This window comes from Sorex fumeus, unplaced genomic scaffold (assembly GCF_029834395.1).
Source record: "Sorex fumeus unplaced genomic scaffold, SorFum_2.1 ptg000051l, whole genome shotgun sequence".
NCBI classification, from domain to species: Eukaryota; Metazoa; Chordata; class Mammalia; order Eulipotyphla; family Soricidae; genus Sorex; species Sorex fumeus.
The window spans coordinates 9,408,029-9,425,556 of record NW_026606108.1 but is presented as its reverse complement, the minus strand read 5'-3'; the positions used below and the strand labels follow the sequence as shown (position 1 = coordinate 9,425,556).

At 46.9% G+C, this 17,528-nt stretch overlaps 1 protein-coding gene across 2 annotated transcripts in view; it reads left to right on the top strand.

The window, feature by feature from the left end:
• Window positions 1–17,528, top strand: part of MCTP2 (multiple C2 and transmembrane domain containing 2) — a 131,838-nt gene that overhangs the window by 35,614 nt on the left and 78,696 nt on the right. Inside the window, exons 7-11 of one of the 2 annotated variants that reach the window (XM_056124504.1) lie at window positions 1,394–1,429; window positions 8,485–8,649; window positions 11,880–12,010; window positions 14,009–14,195; window positions 16,894–16,987. In XM_056124504.1, the coding sequence (XP_055980479.1) occupies window positions 1,394–1,429; window positions 8,485–8,649; window positions 11,880–12,010; window positions 14,009–14,195; window positions 16,894–16,987 (613 nt within the window). Of the gene's footprint in view, window positions 1–1,393; window positions 1,430–8,484; window positions 8,650–11,879; window positions 12,011–14,008; window positions 14,196–16,893; window positions 16,988–17,528 lie in introns of those variants that run through there. The other variant, XM_056124503.1, reaches the window with a different exon arrangement.

Genomic DNA, 17,528 nt, shown 5'->3' with positions numbered 1-17,528 from the left:
TTTAAAAAAAGGCCTTCCTAGAATTATGAAAATTGAGATCATTAACCGTTGATGTAGCACAGGGTGAAACATCTCTGGCTGGCTTTAGGATTGTCAGTAGCTACTGGGAAGCATCTCTTTCTTTTCACTGCTTCACCCACTTCATTTAGTTTTTGATGGTTGTAAAAGCCAATGAGGTCTAGGGCCTGAGGCCCCAGTAGCCTTGCCTTATCTTCTTATCGAGAAGATGGTGATTAAGTTTAGGGGTGCTTTTGAGTTATTTGCCTGGAGGCAGTGAGAAAAATACAAAAAAAGAAACTGCTTTTAACTGGAGAGATCATGGTCTCTAAGTCTTAGCCTGGGCTGATTACTGACTCACGGTTTTCAATTTGGAACGTGTTTTCAATGAAGAATCTTTTCTAGTCATTTCTGGACCTAGGCTGTTCCAGAAATGAAAGTTTACCTCTAGAACCCTCCCCAACCCCCGAACCCACACCAAAAAAAAAAAAAAACAAATTTTCAATTTATTGATGTGATGCTTTGCCAAGCAGAGAGCGTTTGCCTAAAGGTTTTTTTGTTTTTTGTTTTTCTCCTTAAGAATAATAAAAAATGTTCTGTGCTCAATTAGGTTCATAATTACATAATCATCTCCCAGATTTGACCAAGTTTTGAATGTCCAGTTAGCCAGGTAACCAACCAGTGGAGAGAGCTTTTGCTGTTCCTGAAGAGTGGTGGGAAAGAGGAGATAATTTTGTTAGGGGTGACTTTTCCTTGTAGCTAAAATCCCGTGGCCAGAGCATGAGAAGTGAGAGAACCAGAGAGAGCTGGTATGTGTGTGTTGGCGGGGGGGTCTTGGGGGGAGGGGGGCTCACATCTGCTGCTGTCTTACCAGCCTATGTTTTCTTAAGCCACAGAAACACTTCACGTCCCTGCCTGCTGCTTGGTTATTTTGGATAGAGAGATTTCGGCAGCGAAAGGAAAGGGCGTGATTTCTCCCACCCCCACCCCATCTCAAATGCAGAATGAAGCCCTAAACTAGTAGGATATGTTAGTTTTCCAGACATTTCTAGAATCCTCACCATGTTTTTCCAATGGGGGGGGCAGTGTCATAAGGTCATAATGGGGTGGGGGGACAGATGGCAGGACAGTGTCATAAGGTCCAAGGAACTAAGGTCCAAGGGTTAAGCAGCATCTTCTGGACCCGGTTCTCTGTAACTCTGTAACTCTGTAATTATGAAGAAATAATGTAATTCAGCCCCCAAAAGTTTCTAAGATTTCTGTTTTCTGCAGAAAGGTAGGCATTGGGAGCATAACTCAACTCTCATTCCCTCCTTTCTAGAAGAATAGAAATATGTTGTTAACAATCTTTCTTTTCTTTTGCCATTTTCCTCCACTCCACGGACCCTGTACCTAGCATTGGTCCAACCGGAAGAGGTTAAGTGCCAGCAAGGTAACTATAAACATTTCTTATTTACATCATTTTGATGGTGGATGAAAAAAAAAACCAACAACAGCAAACAACAGAAGCTTCATCTTTATCATGGACTCAAATGCATGCATGGCTTAAATGAGTGAGCGTCTTCATCCTTTTCCTCTTTCTGCTATTGGAAAAAGATAGAACCATCTCCCTTTTAAAAGTCCCATAATGGGCATAACCAGATGTTTGAACTTAACACTTGTTTCTGCGGTGACATTTTACAGGCACCAGAGTGTTGACTGTTCCACTTCATTAAGCCCGGATTATTTGGAGTGTAGCTTGGCTCCATTTAATCCTTTCGGAAGTTATTTACAGTTCGAAGGGAGCTAGCACGGTTGTTACAAGGGCAATGAAAGGATTAATTGAGAGGAATAGCGCCCCATTGCAGAAATGTCCTTTTATATCTTCTAGCAAAGTTGTTTATTACCTTTTCAGGGGCAAGAGTCCTCTTGAGAGATTTCTTCTTCCAGATTTTCCAAAACAAACAAACAAACAAACAAACAAGCAAGCAAACAGAGGTGCAGGTCAGAGTGCATGATGAATTTATGAGATCATTAAATTATCAAGTTGTGAGAGAGGTAATTTCAGGTAGGAGAAAATTAGACAACCCCCCTCTCCCGCCAATGCGTTGATAGTTTAGTAATTCTGCAATATTTTAAGGTAAAAGAAGCAGTGTATGTGTATGTGTGTGTGTGTGTGTGTGTGTGTGTGCGCACATGCATGTGTCGGGGAAAGGAAGGACATAAGAAAATCTGTGTCTCGTATTAATATATCACTGCTAATTTTGGAGCTCAGTGTTCTACAGTCACTTTCTTCTCTGTAAAATAAGGAGAATGAAACAGAGATGAGAGTGTGTGTGTGTGTGTGTGTGTGTGAGAGAGAGAGAGAGAGAGAGAGAGAGAGAGAGAAAGCAGCTGTCAACTCTCCCTAAGACAAAACTCTCCCCACTTTGCTTTGAGAAATCCAAAAGAATCCAAACACAGACTTTTTCTCCCAACATCCATCTTTTTTTGCATTTCTTTATGTCCAGGGACTGTGGCCACCATCCATGCTTTGTTCACGTTCGGATTCCTGTGCTCCAGAGACAGATCCTGGTGCTTTTCCCTTCTTTTCTTTCTTTTCTTCTTCTTCTTTCTTTCTTTCTTTCTTTCTTTCTTTCTTTCTTTCTTTCTTTCTTTCTTTCTTCCTGTTTTCTTTCAAAAGACCCTCTCTGGGAAATAAAATCAAGACGCAATAAATCGCCAGGTGCAGCTGTGCCTGAGATCCCTGCAACTTGGGTCTTATTCCCCTGTCGTCACTAGAGGGTAGAAACGGATCATGCCGGCTGCAGACAGGACCCCGCTCTCTGCGCTAAGGGGGTCTGTAACAGGGCCCAGGCCGTAAAGAATCCCAGCATTGCTCCTTGCTGAAGCCTGACCAAGCAGTATTTTCTCCTTTATTGATTCTACCACTGCACTAAAACCCCAGGACTGTACATCAATAACCTTCTTTAGTTAGGGAGCTCCGGCCTGTGGAGAAGCACGGGCAGTTTGTACAAGGCCATAAAGACTGGAAAGAAAAATTGTGAGCGTGGGGACCAGCTAAATCCAGGGAGGGCCAGTGAGGTTATGGAAAGCAAGGCCCCGGAAAGGAAGGGAGGAGAGAAAGGATGTTGATGGGCTTGATAAAGAGATCAGAAATATGAAAGGGGGGCAGTATTTATGGGTGAGCTGCAGAGCCCGAGGTCCACTCAGCTGTGGCTTTCTTTTCTCTTCCTCATGGGGGCACTTTCTAGAACATTCCACGGGCAGAGCCCAGGGGCTGACCACTGGTCCAGATGGGGTGTGGATATGGGGCGGGTACATGGCAGCGGCTGGTTTTCTTTTAGTTTAGCATGGAGCAAAGAATTTCCAGGTCGAATCCTGGCCAGACTGAATCTGGATTGAGTTGCTCACTGGCCGTTCGTGAAATGTGTTTCTGAGAGAATCTGCAGATGTTTGTACAGTAGGGGAGTTCCGAGTGGTCTGGCCAGCTTAGCTTGGTAACTTTTTGAACTATAAGTTTATATATATTTCGTTTTTTTGTTTTAGGATTTCCATGTTATATTTAAAAATCAGGCAACATGCACAGAACTTCAGTGCCAGCCTGGCATCTTCTGAACGTGGTTCAAATTCCTGCCACCATATTTAGTCCCCTGAGCACAGCCAGAGATCACCCCTGAGCACTGACCCAAGAATAGCTCCTGAGCACCACAGGATGTGGCTCAGCCTCTACCCTGGAAGTAAATTGTTCCTAAGATTTTCCTTTCTTTTTCTTTTTAAATTCAGTTGAGTTCCAGTTATGGTGCTCCCTTCCCCGGCTCCCATGCCATTCCCTTTTTAAGGAAGATGGTCCCGAGCTAGCCATCACGACTGATTTTCTGGGTGACTCACCTGGGTGCTAACAGCTTTCCAAGAAGTTGGACTTTGTGTGTAGATGCAGGACTGTGGAGCAGGTAGGGCTGGGGAGGGGAGTGAGAACCTGTGAATGAATTTCCATCCACCTGCCCTGTCATCAAGGGCTCCTATTTCTTGGGAAGAAGGAGAGAAAAAACACAACTCTGATGCACTCTGTGTTTTATTGGGTTATGTCTGCTGAGAAATTAGTGTCAGGACCCAGGAACTTTGCTCCAACTCCTGGCATTTGTCTCAGCTCAGGTGGGGTACCCCTGACCCCTTTGATGGGCTATCTCCTCCCCTGCCTTATACAATAGGCTGCATTAAGATGACAGATTTTCCCGATTATTCAGAGCTGGGACACAAAATCCGGAGCTCTCAAGCTCAGAGTGATGACTGAGGAGTCGATTTATCGTGGGGGAGAGAGAGGTGGTTGGCGAAGCCTGGAAGATTCCAAGAGCCCGACCTTGCATTTGGCATGCAGAGGGTGACCCTGAGGCCAGGCCTCATCGCTAGCCTCTAGAGGGACGGAGCAACATTAAGGGTTTAAGAAACTTCTCTAGTGGGCTGGGAAGTAACTGCAGGGGCTGGAGTGTGTGTGGTTTGATCCCTTGTGTGTCGTGCCCCCTCTCCCCCCAGGCAATATTGGGGCTGGCTCCTGACACAAGTCCTGACACTGAACCAAAGAGACTAGTTCAGAGCACTGGGCCCTGGGAGATGATAACCCAGCGGGGAAGGTGCTTGCCTTACGCACAGTCAACCCGGCTTGATCCCCGGCACTGCCTGTGAATCGCTTCAGCACCTCTAGGAGTGATTCCTGCGTGCAGAGCCAGAAGTTGGTCCCGAGCTCTGTGCATTGTGACCCCCACAGACAAACAAAACCGAACAAAGGACTGGAGAGATAGTCCAATGGTACGGAGGGTACTTGCCTTGCACAGGTCAAACCCGGCATCCCCAAGGGTCTCCCAAGCCCTGCCAGGAATGATCCCCTGGGCCAGGAGTAAGGCCTGAGCACTGCTAAGTGTGTCCCCCCACCAAAACTTAAAAAAAAAAAACCAAGACCCAAATCTGTTACTTCTGGATGAAAACATACTTGACCTCCTTGTTGTTGGAGAGCGCTGTGCCGGCCAGGGAAGGGAGACACACACACTTAAGGTCTAGAGTCCTGTCTTCATGGACTACATTCTTCTCTTTCCCTCCCCCCTGCCTTCAGGAAGGAAGAGACACATAGAAATGCCGCACAACAAAGAACAAGCCTGTCACATCAAACGTGACTGTGCTAAATGCGAGCGTGTTCAAAGTCCGGCGGAGCTAGATAAAGGCTCGGCTGGAAAGAGGATATTTCCCAGGGCCATTGCTAGCAATAATCCAGCTGCTCCGCGCAGAGCAATGAGCGTCTGTGGATGGAGCTGGGGCTCCAGCCAAGCGCCCCCAACGCAGACCTTTCTCTTGCCCTCCCATGCTGTTCCGCCATATGGAAGCCATCTCTCGGTCCCCTTAATAACCAGCTTTGGTTTCCATTTTCACAGAGCTCAGAGGACTAAGTGGGGCTGTTTTATGGACAAGTCGGATAGAAGCCGTTCCAAGATAAACATCCAATTTGAAATTAGGACAGAGCAAGCCGCAAAATTATTTTAGGGCATATTTCATGGAAAGTGCTGCCATTTTTCTTAGGCCGTCGCCAGACTGGAGGCTGGCCTTTGGCCCCCTGTGGACATTACTCCCTTCTTTATAAAAAGGATTTTGAAATAGCTGCAGTGTTTAGGGAGGGATAGATCTGTCGGAACTTTGAAGCATGACCAGGGGACAGGTCATGCTGGAGCTCGTGGCTTGGCAAGTCCAACTTTTAAGAAGGAGGAAAAAAAAAAGAAAAAAGATAAAAAAGAAAATTGCCTGGGACAGATGAATCAGAAATGTGTAAAAATTTTAGATGAACATCTGTAGCCCATGCTCTTAATACACTAGGAAATGCATGAAGCTCAGGGGCAGGCACACAAACCCACAGAGAAACATGCAATTTTCTGTCAAATGCTGATAGGGTGTGTCCTTGCAAGAGCAAAACTTGCTTTAACTCTTTCATAAGCCCTTCTTCTCAGATCTCGTCCTGTCACAGCTAAGTGTGTAGACAAGGGATGAGAGAGTTGTTGGTGTTCTGAGGAGAGAACATTATTTTCCTTCCTTCCTTTCTTTTCTTTTCTTTTTCGGGGGGGTGGAGCATCCAGTGATGCCCAAGGCTTACTCCTGTCACTGCGCTCAGGCATCACTCCTGGAGGTTCAGGGATTGAATATGTGGGATGTCAGGGATTGGACCCTGACATCCTGTGGTTTCAGCCACATGCAAGGCAAGTGTTGTACCTGCTGCACTATCTCTCCAGCCTGTTTATTTTCCCCTTTACAATGAAATCTTTCTCCATCTGCCATCCCTGCTGTGTCTCCGGACTCGTGAGCACTGTGGGTGTGAGCGTGCATGTCTGCACATGTACACGTATGTACATGAGGTTTGGGTGTGAATTTGATGCTGTGTGTGCCCACATGTGTGTCACTGTGTGTCTGTGCCACTGTGTGTGTCTGTGTGTGCATCTGTGTGTATGCCTCCATATGTATGCTGCTATGTGCATGCATGCCTGTGTGTGCCTGTGCGTATGCATGTGTGTGCTCAAGTGCATGCTACTGTGTGTGTGCATGTGTGTGCCTTTGTGTATGCATCTATATGTGTGTGTCTGTGTGTGCATGCCTGTGTGTTCCTCTGTGCATGTGTGTGTGTCTGTATGACTCTGCATGTGTGTACCTGTGTTTGCCTGTGTGTCTGTGTCTATGTCTGTGTGTGTGTCTGTGTCTGCGTGTGTCTGTGTGTCTGTGCCTGTATGTGTGTCTGTGCATGTGTATCTGTGCTTCTGGGCATAGTGTGTGTGTGTGCATGTGTATGCCTATTTGTGCATGCATGTGCACCTTTGTTGTGTTCCTGCAAATGCTGTGTGTGTGTGTGTGTGTGTGTGTGTGTGTGTGTGTGTGTGTGTGTGTATTCTCAGGGAAAAGATACGTTGACACAAATTCTTAGGTTATAAGTTACCTTCAAAATGTTTTGCTTTAGACTGCCCTAAAATGTTCGGCCAGCTGCATGCAGTGCCTGCTGGTGTCCTTGATTAAGAATGAGGCCCGACATGTGTAGGGTGAGGTAAGCCAGTATGTCGTTAATAGGGCCTGATACCCCATTTGTTGGGATATATTGTGACCTGCTGATGTCTGAGCAAATTGGTGTTTAAGTGATCCCGAAGACACATTGAGCATCTGGCAGGGTTGCTGAAAATTCATGGCTTGACAAGGATGCTCAAGGCCATGTATAGTGTCCAGCACGACTGATTCTTCTGCAGATACTGGGCCCTGTTGCCACTGGAAGGGCAGAGATGACATTTGTCCATAGTATGCAGCTCTCTTTGTGGAGTCCAGCACAAACCAAGCCCCTCTGAAAAGAAGACCCAAGAAACATGAATGAGAGAAGTATGAATCTCTCCTGGGTGCTTGAGTTGAATGGAGTGACAGTTTCTCGCATGGGGAAAGAGCCTGTCCTGGTGGTTATGTCAAAACCCAGCTGGCTGTCAAAGATGTCAGACAAGGAAAGCAAAGACTAGAGGGGAAGGGCGGAGAAACTCAGATGGTGCAGGCAAACTTTTGAGTCTGGCCCTAGAGAGAGTACAGTGGGGAGGGTGCTTGCTTTGCTCATGGCTAACCCTGCTTACACCCCACAGGGTCCTCTGAGCACCCACAGGGTCCCCTGAGCACTGCCAGGAATAATTCCTGAGCTCACAGCCAGCAATAACCCCTGACTGTCACCGGATGTGGCCCCATACAAAACAAAAGTGTTGAATCTGGTGAATAAGACTACTGACTTTTTACACTTTTCTCTCTCCCTTCTGTGTGTGATGAAAATGTATCAGATAAAAATTAAGAAGAAAGTGTGCCTTTCCCTCTTTCTCATAATGGGGGATGCTCACCTCTTCCTATATTCCCATCAAAGGGGGTGGGTGTGAGGTACATTAATATTTAGAAAGTGAAGGTTGGGGGTTAGGGTGGGAATAAGTGAACATGTACTGAGTCCCTGCTGGGTTCTAGACCCTGGGTGACATTCTGATCCATCTTCCCCTTTCCTGTTCATTTAATTGAATCTGAGCGCAGGGAACCCCACACTGTTCCTTTGAGTTTTACGGGTCACCCATGGAATAGAGGGGGCTGAAGGCAGATTCAAGGTGTGAGGAAGAAATTCAAACTTTTGTTTCTGGGGAGCCCAGAGGAAGTCTGTTTCCCTGCAAAGCCTGAGTTTTGTTGTCCTGTCTCCCAGAGTGCCTTTCTTTCTTCCCTTCCTGCCAGGAAAAGCTCTAAGCTAGTAAGAGCCTAAGGCCCAGGGGAAAGATTTCTACCAAACAGAAATACAAGGGTTGCCCAGGCCCCATAGCTAAGGAGTCACAGAAGCAGGCCAGGGGGCTGGGCAAAATATGAAGAATAAGCTTCAAGACCCCCCAAAATGCTCCCATCACCCTGTGGTGCTCTGGCACCCCCAGCCAGACTCATAATGTAATTTCTGTGTTTTTATTTTATTTTATTTTTCTTTCTCTCTAGTCGTCTTTGATACGCAATTTGCGTCTCTCAGAGTCCTTGAGGAAGAACCAGCTCTGGAATGGTGTCATCAGCATCACCTTGTTGGAAGGAATGAATGTCTCAGGAGGCAATGTGGCCGAAATGTTTGTCCAGTTCCGACTGGGAGATCAGAGGTATAAGAGCAAGGTATGTACGGGTCACTCCGTAAGGAAGCTCAGACCTCGATGACAACAAACCACAAGTCAGAGAACTATTTTCCCACGCTCAACTGTGTTATTTTTAACGTTCTTAATCCCGCTAGGAGCTTCCCTGATAATAATAGCTGTTGTCAACTAAGACGGCTGTTTGGATACTTTAGCTTAATGTATTTTAATACAGTAACTAAGACTAGAGAGAGCTGATCGAATAATAGATTTGAATGCATGATTTATTTTCACTTTGAAAATAAGCCACCGGATTTCCCAGAATGCAGCAAAGACAGTAATAAATGTTTTCAAACCCCTATAAAAATAAGATTGTATAATATATCACATTAGGATATCAGAGATATCGGAGATAACTAAATGTGTTTTCAAAACAGTTTTTTTTCTCTCATATATTTTCATTAGTCTCCAAAACAGACCTGTAGTACCACTGGACTTTTTGCTGATTTCCCTGCGCCCCTCCACCCCCAACACATCCCTTCAAAATAAATAAATAAAAGACTCAAAGCAATTTGTTGTGAGCTAAAGCTATGGCATTTTAAGCTATTTAAAAAAAAAATCAGTCATTTTGTTCGCTGATCCGAATCCCATTAGGTTTTCGATCTTAGTCATTTGGTGTGTTTTTTATTTCAAAAACCATAGTCTCCAAACCATGGTAATTAATTAGTTTTGCATAAATCTCAGACAGGAATATTTCCTAGGTTTTATGGATGGGAGGGAGCAGGGAACTTGCAAGTAAAGTCATTTACCAAAAGCCAGAAGGGGGTGGGGGGAAAGGGGGCAATGGAAAATTTTGAAATTGGCCTGAGAATAAATATTTGCAGTTCAGGCTTTGCAGGGGAGAGGACCCGAGAGAGGCAGATGAGTCGGGAAACGATTGAGGCGGGCAAGAAGTGGTCTCCACTGCACAGTTTCCAGTGCAAAACGCAAACATTAAATATCATTTGCTCCAGCAGAAGGAGTAGAAAATTGAGGTTTGTGTCAAGGAACACGAGTTTGTAAGAAATGTGAAACATTGAGGGTGTGGGAAGGCGGAAGTATGCAGATAATTATTTTATATATTTTTGGAGGGGGTCACATCTAGTGATGTTCAGGGCTTACTCCTGGCTCTGTGCTCAGATCATTCTTGGCAGGCTCAGGGGACCATCTGGCATGCCTGGGATGGGACCTGGGTCAGCCGTGTGCAAGGCAAATGCCCTCCCCGCTCTACTATTGCTCCAGTCCCTTCAGATAATTATTTTAACCAGCAGTTTCAGGGTCACCATATGTCTCTGCTAAGATTCCTCTAGCCAGCGGGCTTTGGCAAAGAATGAAAAAAAAAATCTCTTAGTCCGAGTGACTCAGGTAAAGTGTAGAATTAATCTGATACCTGCTATGTTCTTTCTCAGGGGACATTGCATTTAATTTGTATTCTAATAGGACATGTTTCCACCCACCTCTCATTTCCTTATGGTTTCTAAATTCTTTGGTCTGATATCATAAGCCCAATATGCCAAGTGAGAAGCTCTCTAAATGATGTTACCATATTTCACCACATAATCATTGATTATTTTTTCAGGGGAGTGCATAGCGCTCACTCAGGGTTTATTCCTACCTGTGCACTCAGGGATCAGTCCTGGAAGGCTTCAGGAACTAAATGGGATTCTGGGGATCGAACCCAGGTTGGCCACGTATAAGGCAAGCAACCTTACCTGCTGTACTATCACTGTGATCCCTCGTTGCAGATTTTATGGCCTCCCCCCCTTTTTTGCAAGATAATGGGGTGCGATCATACGAGACTTTTAAGAAAAAGTTCTGAACAGAGTTGAACTAAAAAAAAAAAAGAAAAACAAACAAAAAATAGGGTGTGGGTGATTATGCGGTGAAATACAAACCTTGGGCTCCAGCCTGAGTTGGGCCCAAGATTCTGGAAATACTTGGCATTAGGGTTGATTATACCTCTTGGAGAGCCCGGCAAGCTACCAAGAGTATCCCGCCTGCACAGGCAGAGCCTGGCAAGCTCCCCATGGCGTATTCGATATGCCAAATATAGTAACGACCGTAGGTTTCATTCCCCTGACCCTGAAAGAGCCTCTAGTCATTGGGAAAAGACAAGTAAGAAGAGGCTGCTAAAATCTCAGGACTGGGAGGAATAGAGACGTTACTAACGCCCACTCGAGTAATTCGATGACCAATGGGAGGACAGTGATACAGTGATACAGGGTCCATGGGGAATGTTGTGTTCATGCCTCGGAATCCTGTAGTCCAGTCACATCATCCTCGCTCGCTCACTCCTTGTTCACGAAGGGACTCTCTGTGCAAGTGAAACCCAGGGCGGGCTCATGCCCATGAGCTAGAGCTGCAAGAACAGCTTAAACGGCTTCCTGGAGAACACAGATATGTTTCCAAGGTTTGCAGACCTCACTCTCCACCTCCCCACATGCCTCTCCCTCCAGAGACTGGATTCCAAAACCTTGGATTTCAGACTTGGAGGCTGTGGAGGGTGACTTTATGGGGGGGCTCCTCATGTCGGGCCAGCTGTTCATTCAGACCCCATGCTGTGTTTCGTTCCTAAGTCAGCTCTGGCTGCAGAGACCTTTGCAAAATGTCAGCTGGGCAGCAGAGAGCTGGCTCTGAAGAAGAGCATGACCAGATCTCGGACGTGTGAGGTCTTGAGTTTCATCTCTGCACTTTCCCTCGTTTTTTGGCTGGGGCCGGAGAGATGAGCCGGGGGTCATGGAGTTTGCCTTGCGTGCGGTTGACTCCGGATTGATCCCCGCTACCACCAGAAACCATCTCTGAGCATAGAGTCAGAAGTAGCCCCTTAGCATAGCAAGGAGTGGCTCTCAAGCCATAGTCATTTAGTATTAATAATAAAAATGACTGTGCAAGTGAGAGAACCACTGTGAAAATGTCCATTGTGCATCTCTCTCTCTCTCTCTCTCTCCCTGTATATTTGTGTATATGCATGTATGTGTGTTCCTTGTCTTATCCTGTGGGATAATGATATTCTCTGCAACTTGGTTGGGTGAGTGATGGGGATCCGAGGAGGTCAGCTGACAGAGCAGTAATGACGGGCCAGTTCCTGAAACTTAGACGCCCCTGGCCTCTCTGCTCCCCCCCCCCCCCCCCCCCCCCCCGCCGTCGCAGTGTAGAAATGCAATTGACTGTGTAGCTGCTGTCGCAATGAATGGCATTTTAAGAAAATAAATGTCATAACTGCATGTTTTCTAGACACTGGTTAAGAGTGCAAATCCGCAGTGGCAGGAACAGTTTGACTTTCACTACTTCTCTGACAGGATGGGCATCTTGGACATTGAAGTGTGGGGAAAGGACAGCAAAAAGCACGACGAACGCCTGGGCACGTGAGTTCCGCGCTGCTGGAGGGAGGAGGCGGGCGCTGGGCCAGGGTCAGAGCCTGTGGGGCCTTCACCTGAACCTCACGTTCTCCCCTGGCCAGGTCAGCCCCAGAGAAGCAGGACCTTCCCTGGGGGAAAGTGGGAGAGAAAATATAGGATCTGTCTCCTCAGGGCTGACTCCTGGCTCTGTGCTCAGTGATCACTCCTGGTGGTGCTTGGAGGACCCTGTGGGATGCTGGAGATCAGACCCGGGTTGGCCACATGCAAGGCATGCGCCCCACCCACTGTCCTCTCTGGCCCTCACCAGATATATTATTATTATTATTACTATTATTATTGACTCACTGTGAGATACACAGTTACAAGGCTGTTCATGGTTGGGTTTCAGTCACACAGTGTTCCAGCACCCTTTCCAATCCTCTACCAGTGTAGTTCCCACCACCAATATCCTCAGTTTCCCTCCCCACCCCCACCCACCAGCCTGTCTCTATGGAAAACTTGCTCTCTCCTCTCTGTCTGTCTGTCTGTCTGTCTGTCTCTCTCTCTCTATCTGTCTCTCTCTCTCCTCACTCTCTCCTCTCCCTCTCTCTCTCTCTCTCTCTCTCTCTCTCTCTCTCTCTCTCTCTCTCTCTGCCCCTCAGCCCCTTTGGGCATAATGGTTTGCAATACAGATACTGAGAGATTAACGTGTTTGTTCCTTTACCTATTTTCAGCACACACTTCTTATCCAGAGTGATCATTTCCAAGTCTCTTTGGCATAGTGGTCCTTTCTCTTTAACCAAATGAATCTTTTTTTTTCACACTCCATACAGCCTCAGATATTTTGGGTGATGCTAGGGAATTCCATAATCAGAGAGAATATACAGTTTCTTCTGTTTATTATCTTTTGGTTCTCACACTCAAGAGGCTTCTCCCTGCACCTTTGACCTAGAAGTGGCTCCTGAGGGTCAGGGGGACCCTGTGCTATTCTGGGGCTAGAGTCTGAGTTTCTTGTGTGCAAAGTATCTGAGGGGAAGTGTTTTAAGTCCCGCAGACCACTTGGCAGGGTTGCTCTCTCCTGCCAGGGGAGCTCTGCCTTCTTCCCTTTCCTGCGTAGAGACAGTCCAGCGCAAGCCTGGAGGGTTTTTCCATCTTAAAATCAAATCAGTGGCTTCACGCGCCAGCCCGCTTTGCCCTATGGGTTTCATGTATGTGGAGTTTTTCTGCCTCCCCAGAACCCTGACTGCGCAGAGGCAGAGAACAGGAAATTTCTCGCAGAGGGCAGCTGCCTTTCCTAGCAGTGCAGCTGAAATGCAATCAATCGATCAGTAGCTCTTGGGGTGTGGGGCGATGAGGGGTGGGGGAGGGGTTGAGCCCATCAGGGAAATACCTTCACGCTGTTCTTCTAATAAAAGACTCTCCAACTGGCATTCAGTCACAGGAAAACATTTTCTGTGACCCCTCCCCTGCCGGCAGTACTTTATTTCTCTTGTCTTTCCTCCTTAAAGAACAATCAAAAAGCCAAACACCAACTTTGGGCCAGAGAGGTAGTACCGGGGGTCAGTCACTTACCTTGTGTGCCGGACACCCGGTTTTTACCCTGGACACCATTGTGTGCCCCCAGCACCATCAGGAATGATTGATGAACATAAGAGCCAAGTGTAGCCCCTGGGCACTGTCTGGTGTCACCCCAAAGCTCTCAAAACAAAAATGAAAACAATTGTTAATTCCATTGGCGTCAGTGCTGAGATGAGGTCTTTTCCCTGGGATATTCAGGTGGACGAGAAGACCCCTGGTTCCCTCGTGCCTCACTGCACTTCTCTGACCTTAGTGAAGGCTGAGCCAGTGTTCAGTGTGTGAGGGACTGCGTGGGGGGGGGGCAGGCATCACATTTGGGGGCTCCACGAATTTGGATGCAGGCAGAATGAAATTCTGGGTTTGGGGGGAGGGTCTGGAGGGGGCGCCAAAGCGGCCGGGACTCGGGAAGGAATTTCCTTTCTCTGATTGGGTGTGACTCTACTTTAGGTGTAAAGTAGATATCTCGGCCCTCCCAATCAAGCACGAGAATTGCATGGATCTGCCACTGGACCGCTGTGTAGGGGCGCTGCGGATGCTGGTTACGCTCACGCCCTGCACGGGGGTCTCCATCTCTGACCTCTGTGTGTGCCCCCTGGCGGACCCCAGCGAAAGAAAGCAGATCGCCCAGCGCTACGTGAGTGTCACACCTGATCAAACCAACACACACACACTCACACACACATACACACACGTGTGTATGTTGTTTGATTAAACCAACACACAGTATACGCATGTTTCCTTTGAGCAAACTAACACACACACACACACACTATACGTATGTTTCCTTTGAGCAAACTAACACTCATTGTATGAGCGTTTTGTTTGATTAACCCCCCCCCCCCCATACACACACACACATACAACCTGTGTTTAAGTTGAAATTTGGTCTTTGTGTTGAGAAAGTCATCTAAGAAGACACACACAGTACACCCAGGTAGGAGCTTTTAAGCTGACACATTGTAAACAAAGTCTCTGAAAGGAAGAGCTTGCAGGAGGACATTTGTTCCAACTGAACTCAGGAGGCAAAGCTGAGGGGTAGTTCCTGAGAAGGCAAGAGAAGATGAGTGTGCTCAGAGAAGAGGTGGGGGTTGGTGTGAGCAGGGTGAATTTGGGGGAAACTGCAGAAAAATCTTCTGGGAGGCAAAAAGCTTGGATTCAGCCCCCCTGCATTGTGGAAATAGAAATTTGAATGTGACTTCACTAGACGGGACTTTTTCTTTGGGTCCCCAAGTGTGAACATTTGCGGTGTTACAGATACTCTTCCAGAACCTTTTGGGGTCAGGTGATTAAAGACCAAATGCTTGGAAAGCAGAATACTGTACAGGCATGAAAAACCCTGTTCTGTCCTGGCTAATCGTAGCCATGTGCGAGATTTGCCAGGTGTTTTATTTTTCATCATCGTTGTAATTACTGTGATTGGCTTTTGGGTCATGACACCTGGCAGTGCTCAGGGCTCACTCTTGGCTCTATGTTCTGGGATCACCTCTAGGGGTGCTCAGAAGTGGGGACCCTGTGCAGTGCCAGGGATCAAATTAGGTCCAACCACATGCAAAGCAAGAACCTTAAACCTAAAACCCTGTTTTTAGCTCTCCCCTACCTAAAATTACCTTGTTTCAAATCTTTTCACTTTAGCTTAAAACCTAACTTCATTTTGGGGCTAGAGCATTAATATACAGCACGGAGTACACTCGCCTTGCAAGCTAGTACAGTTTTGGTCCCTGGCATCCCATATGGTCCCTGAGGACTGCCAGGAGTAATTCCTGAGCATTACCAGGTGTGGTCCAAAATCAAACAATAATAATAATAACAACAACAACAACAATCAAGAAACCTAGCTTTGTTTTTGTTTCAGGGCTAGAGCGATAGCACAGCGGTAGGGCGTTTGCCTTGCACGCGGCCAACATGGCTGACCCGAGTTCAATTCCTCCGCCCCTCTCGGAGAGCCCGGCAAGCTACCGAGAGTATCTTGCCCGCACGGCAAAGCCTGGCAAGCTCCCTGTGACGTATTTGATATGCCAAACACAGTAACACAGTAACAAAATAAAGGGCAAGACAGTTTTATCCCTAGCACTTCATTTGATCCCCTAAACACCACTCTCTTGAGCACAGAGCCAGAAATTACCCCATGCACTCCCTATGGAGAAAAGACACCCCTCTTCCCCCACCCCCAAATAAAAAGAGCAGAAGCAACTTTCCAAAGGCCTTCGAATGGTGCCTGCTTGTTTAGGCAACCCTTAACTCTAAGCTGCTGCTTTTTGATCCCAAAATACCTGTGTCACCAGAACAGCTTCTTCCATCAAATCCTGGGCTCAGCTTATCACAGGTTTTTCGCTGTCCAGTGAGGAGAGGAACACTGTATAGCCAAATGTTCTGGAGGCTGACTCATTTCTTCAGCATGCCCCAAGCACAGACAGCTAAATATTGTGGCTTGCGCTTAAGAATCAACACGGGGCAGAGTCAACCTCTGATGCCCGCCAGCTCAAAAAGAAAAGAAATGTGAGTCCAGAGTCAGTGCTGCTGCTTTAATTTCTGTTTACGGAGAAACATTCACTCTGTTTTCCACCTTCTACTCTTTTGGCCACAATGATAAGTATTGGGAAGGGTTCCTGTTCCTTCTTTCAGTATCTATTAAAGTCTACACTAACGAGGTCAAAATGATGATACCTTTTGGGCCGGTTCACATTTCATTAAAGGGCAGGAAGGGAGGAAGAAGGGCGTGAAAGGGACTCCACAGACATTTGCACGGTGAGGTATCAGTTCTATTCCTGGGGAGTGATGTGCAAAGGAGATTGTGATTGGCCGTTTGTTTGGAGACTCAGGTTCATTGATTCATTCATGGTTTCTCTGGTGGCTTCAAAGCCAGGCCTTCCTGTGCACAGAGGGTACTGTAGGATGCCCCTAGAAAGACAGTGGTTGATGGAGGGGACTCTCCCTCGACAGCCTTGTGGCATTAAGGTGTATCTTTAAAAAAATCAAGCTGCACTGGTGGAGGGATGTGTATTTGGTCATTGTATAATTGAAACTCAAGCACAAAAATTTGTAAGTCTACAACTGTACCTCATGGTGTCTCACTAATAAAAATTAAAAAATTAAAAAAAATCAAGCTGGAGCTGGAGCGATAGTACAATGGGGAGGGCATTTGCCTTGCATGTGGCCGACTGGGGTTAGATCCCCGGCATCCTGGAGGGTCTCCCGAGCACTACCAGAAGTAATTCCTGAGTGCAGGGCCATGTGTAACATCATTGGGTGTGACCCTCACCCCCCCAATAAAAGCCCAAAAAAGAAAAATAAAGCCTTTTCATTGGTGTTTTCCTTGTTTCTCCCTCCTACAGTGCTTACAGAATTCCCTGCAGGACCTGAAGGATGTGGGTATTTTACAAGTGAAAGTGCTGAAAGCAGTAGACCTCTTAGCAGCAGATTTCTCAGGTAAAAAACCTTTTTCCTGGTCATTCTTATTTCCAGCTTTGAAGGGATTGTGGGCAAAGCCAATACATTTTGATCATGGATTTTTTTTTCAGTCTTAGGCCACACCCAGTGATGCTCAGGGCTGACTCCTGGCTCTGCATTCAGGAATCACTCCTGGCAGTGCTCGGGGAACCATATGGGATGCTGGGGATTGAACCTGGGTTGATTGTGTGCAAGGCCAATGCCTTCCCTGCTGTACTCTTGCTCTGTCATTCAGACTTCAACAAAGTAAAAAGTCAGTGAAGCTGATGTCTCTGGTTCACTGGCTGAGACAGGCTAGCCAAGTGGTTGGAAACATAATCAGAGTTGCTGAGTGCAATGTGGTCAACCCCGAGCTTGCCGTGGAGACTCTGGGCGTCTAAGCATTGTGTCTGTTGGGATGGAGATCCTTACATGTCCTAGCTGGGACAGAGATCACCAGCATAGAACCAGACTTGCCTGTGGTCCCTGTCAGCCCACTTAGTCCCATCCAGGACTGTTACGACTTTGCGCTTATGCTGGG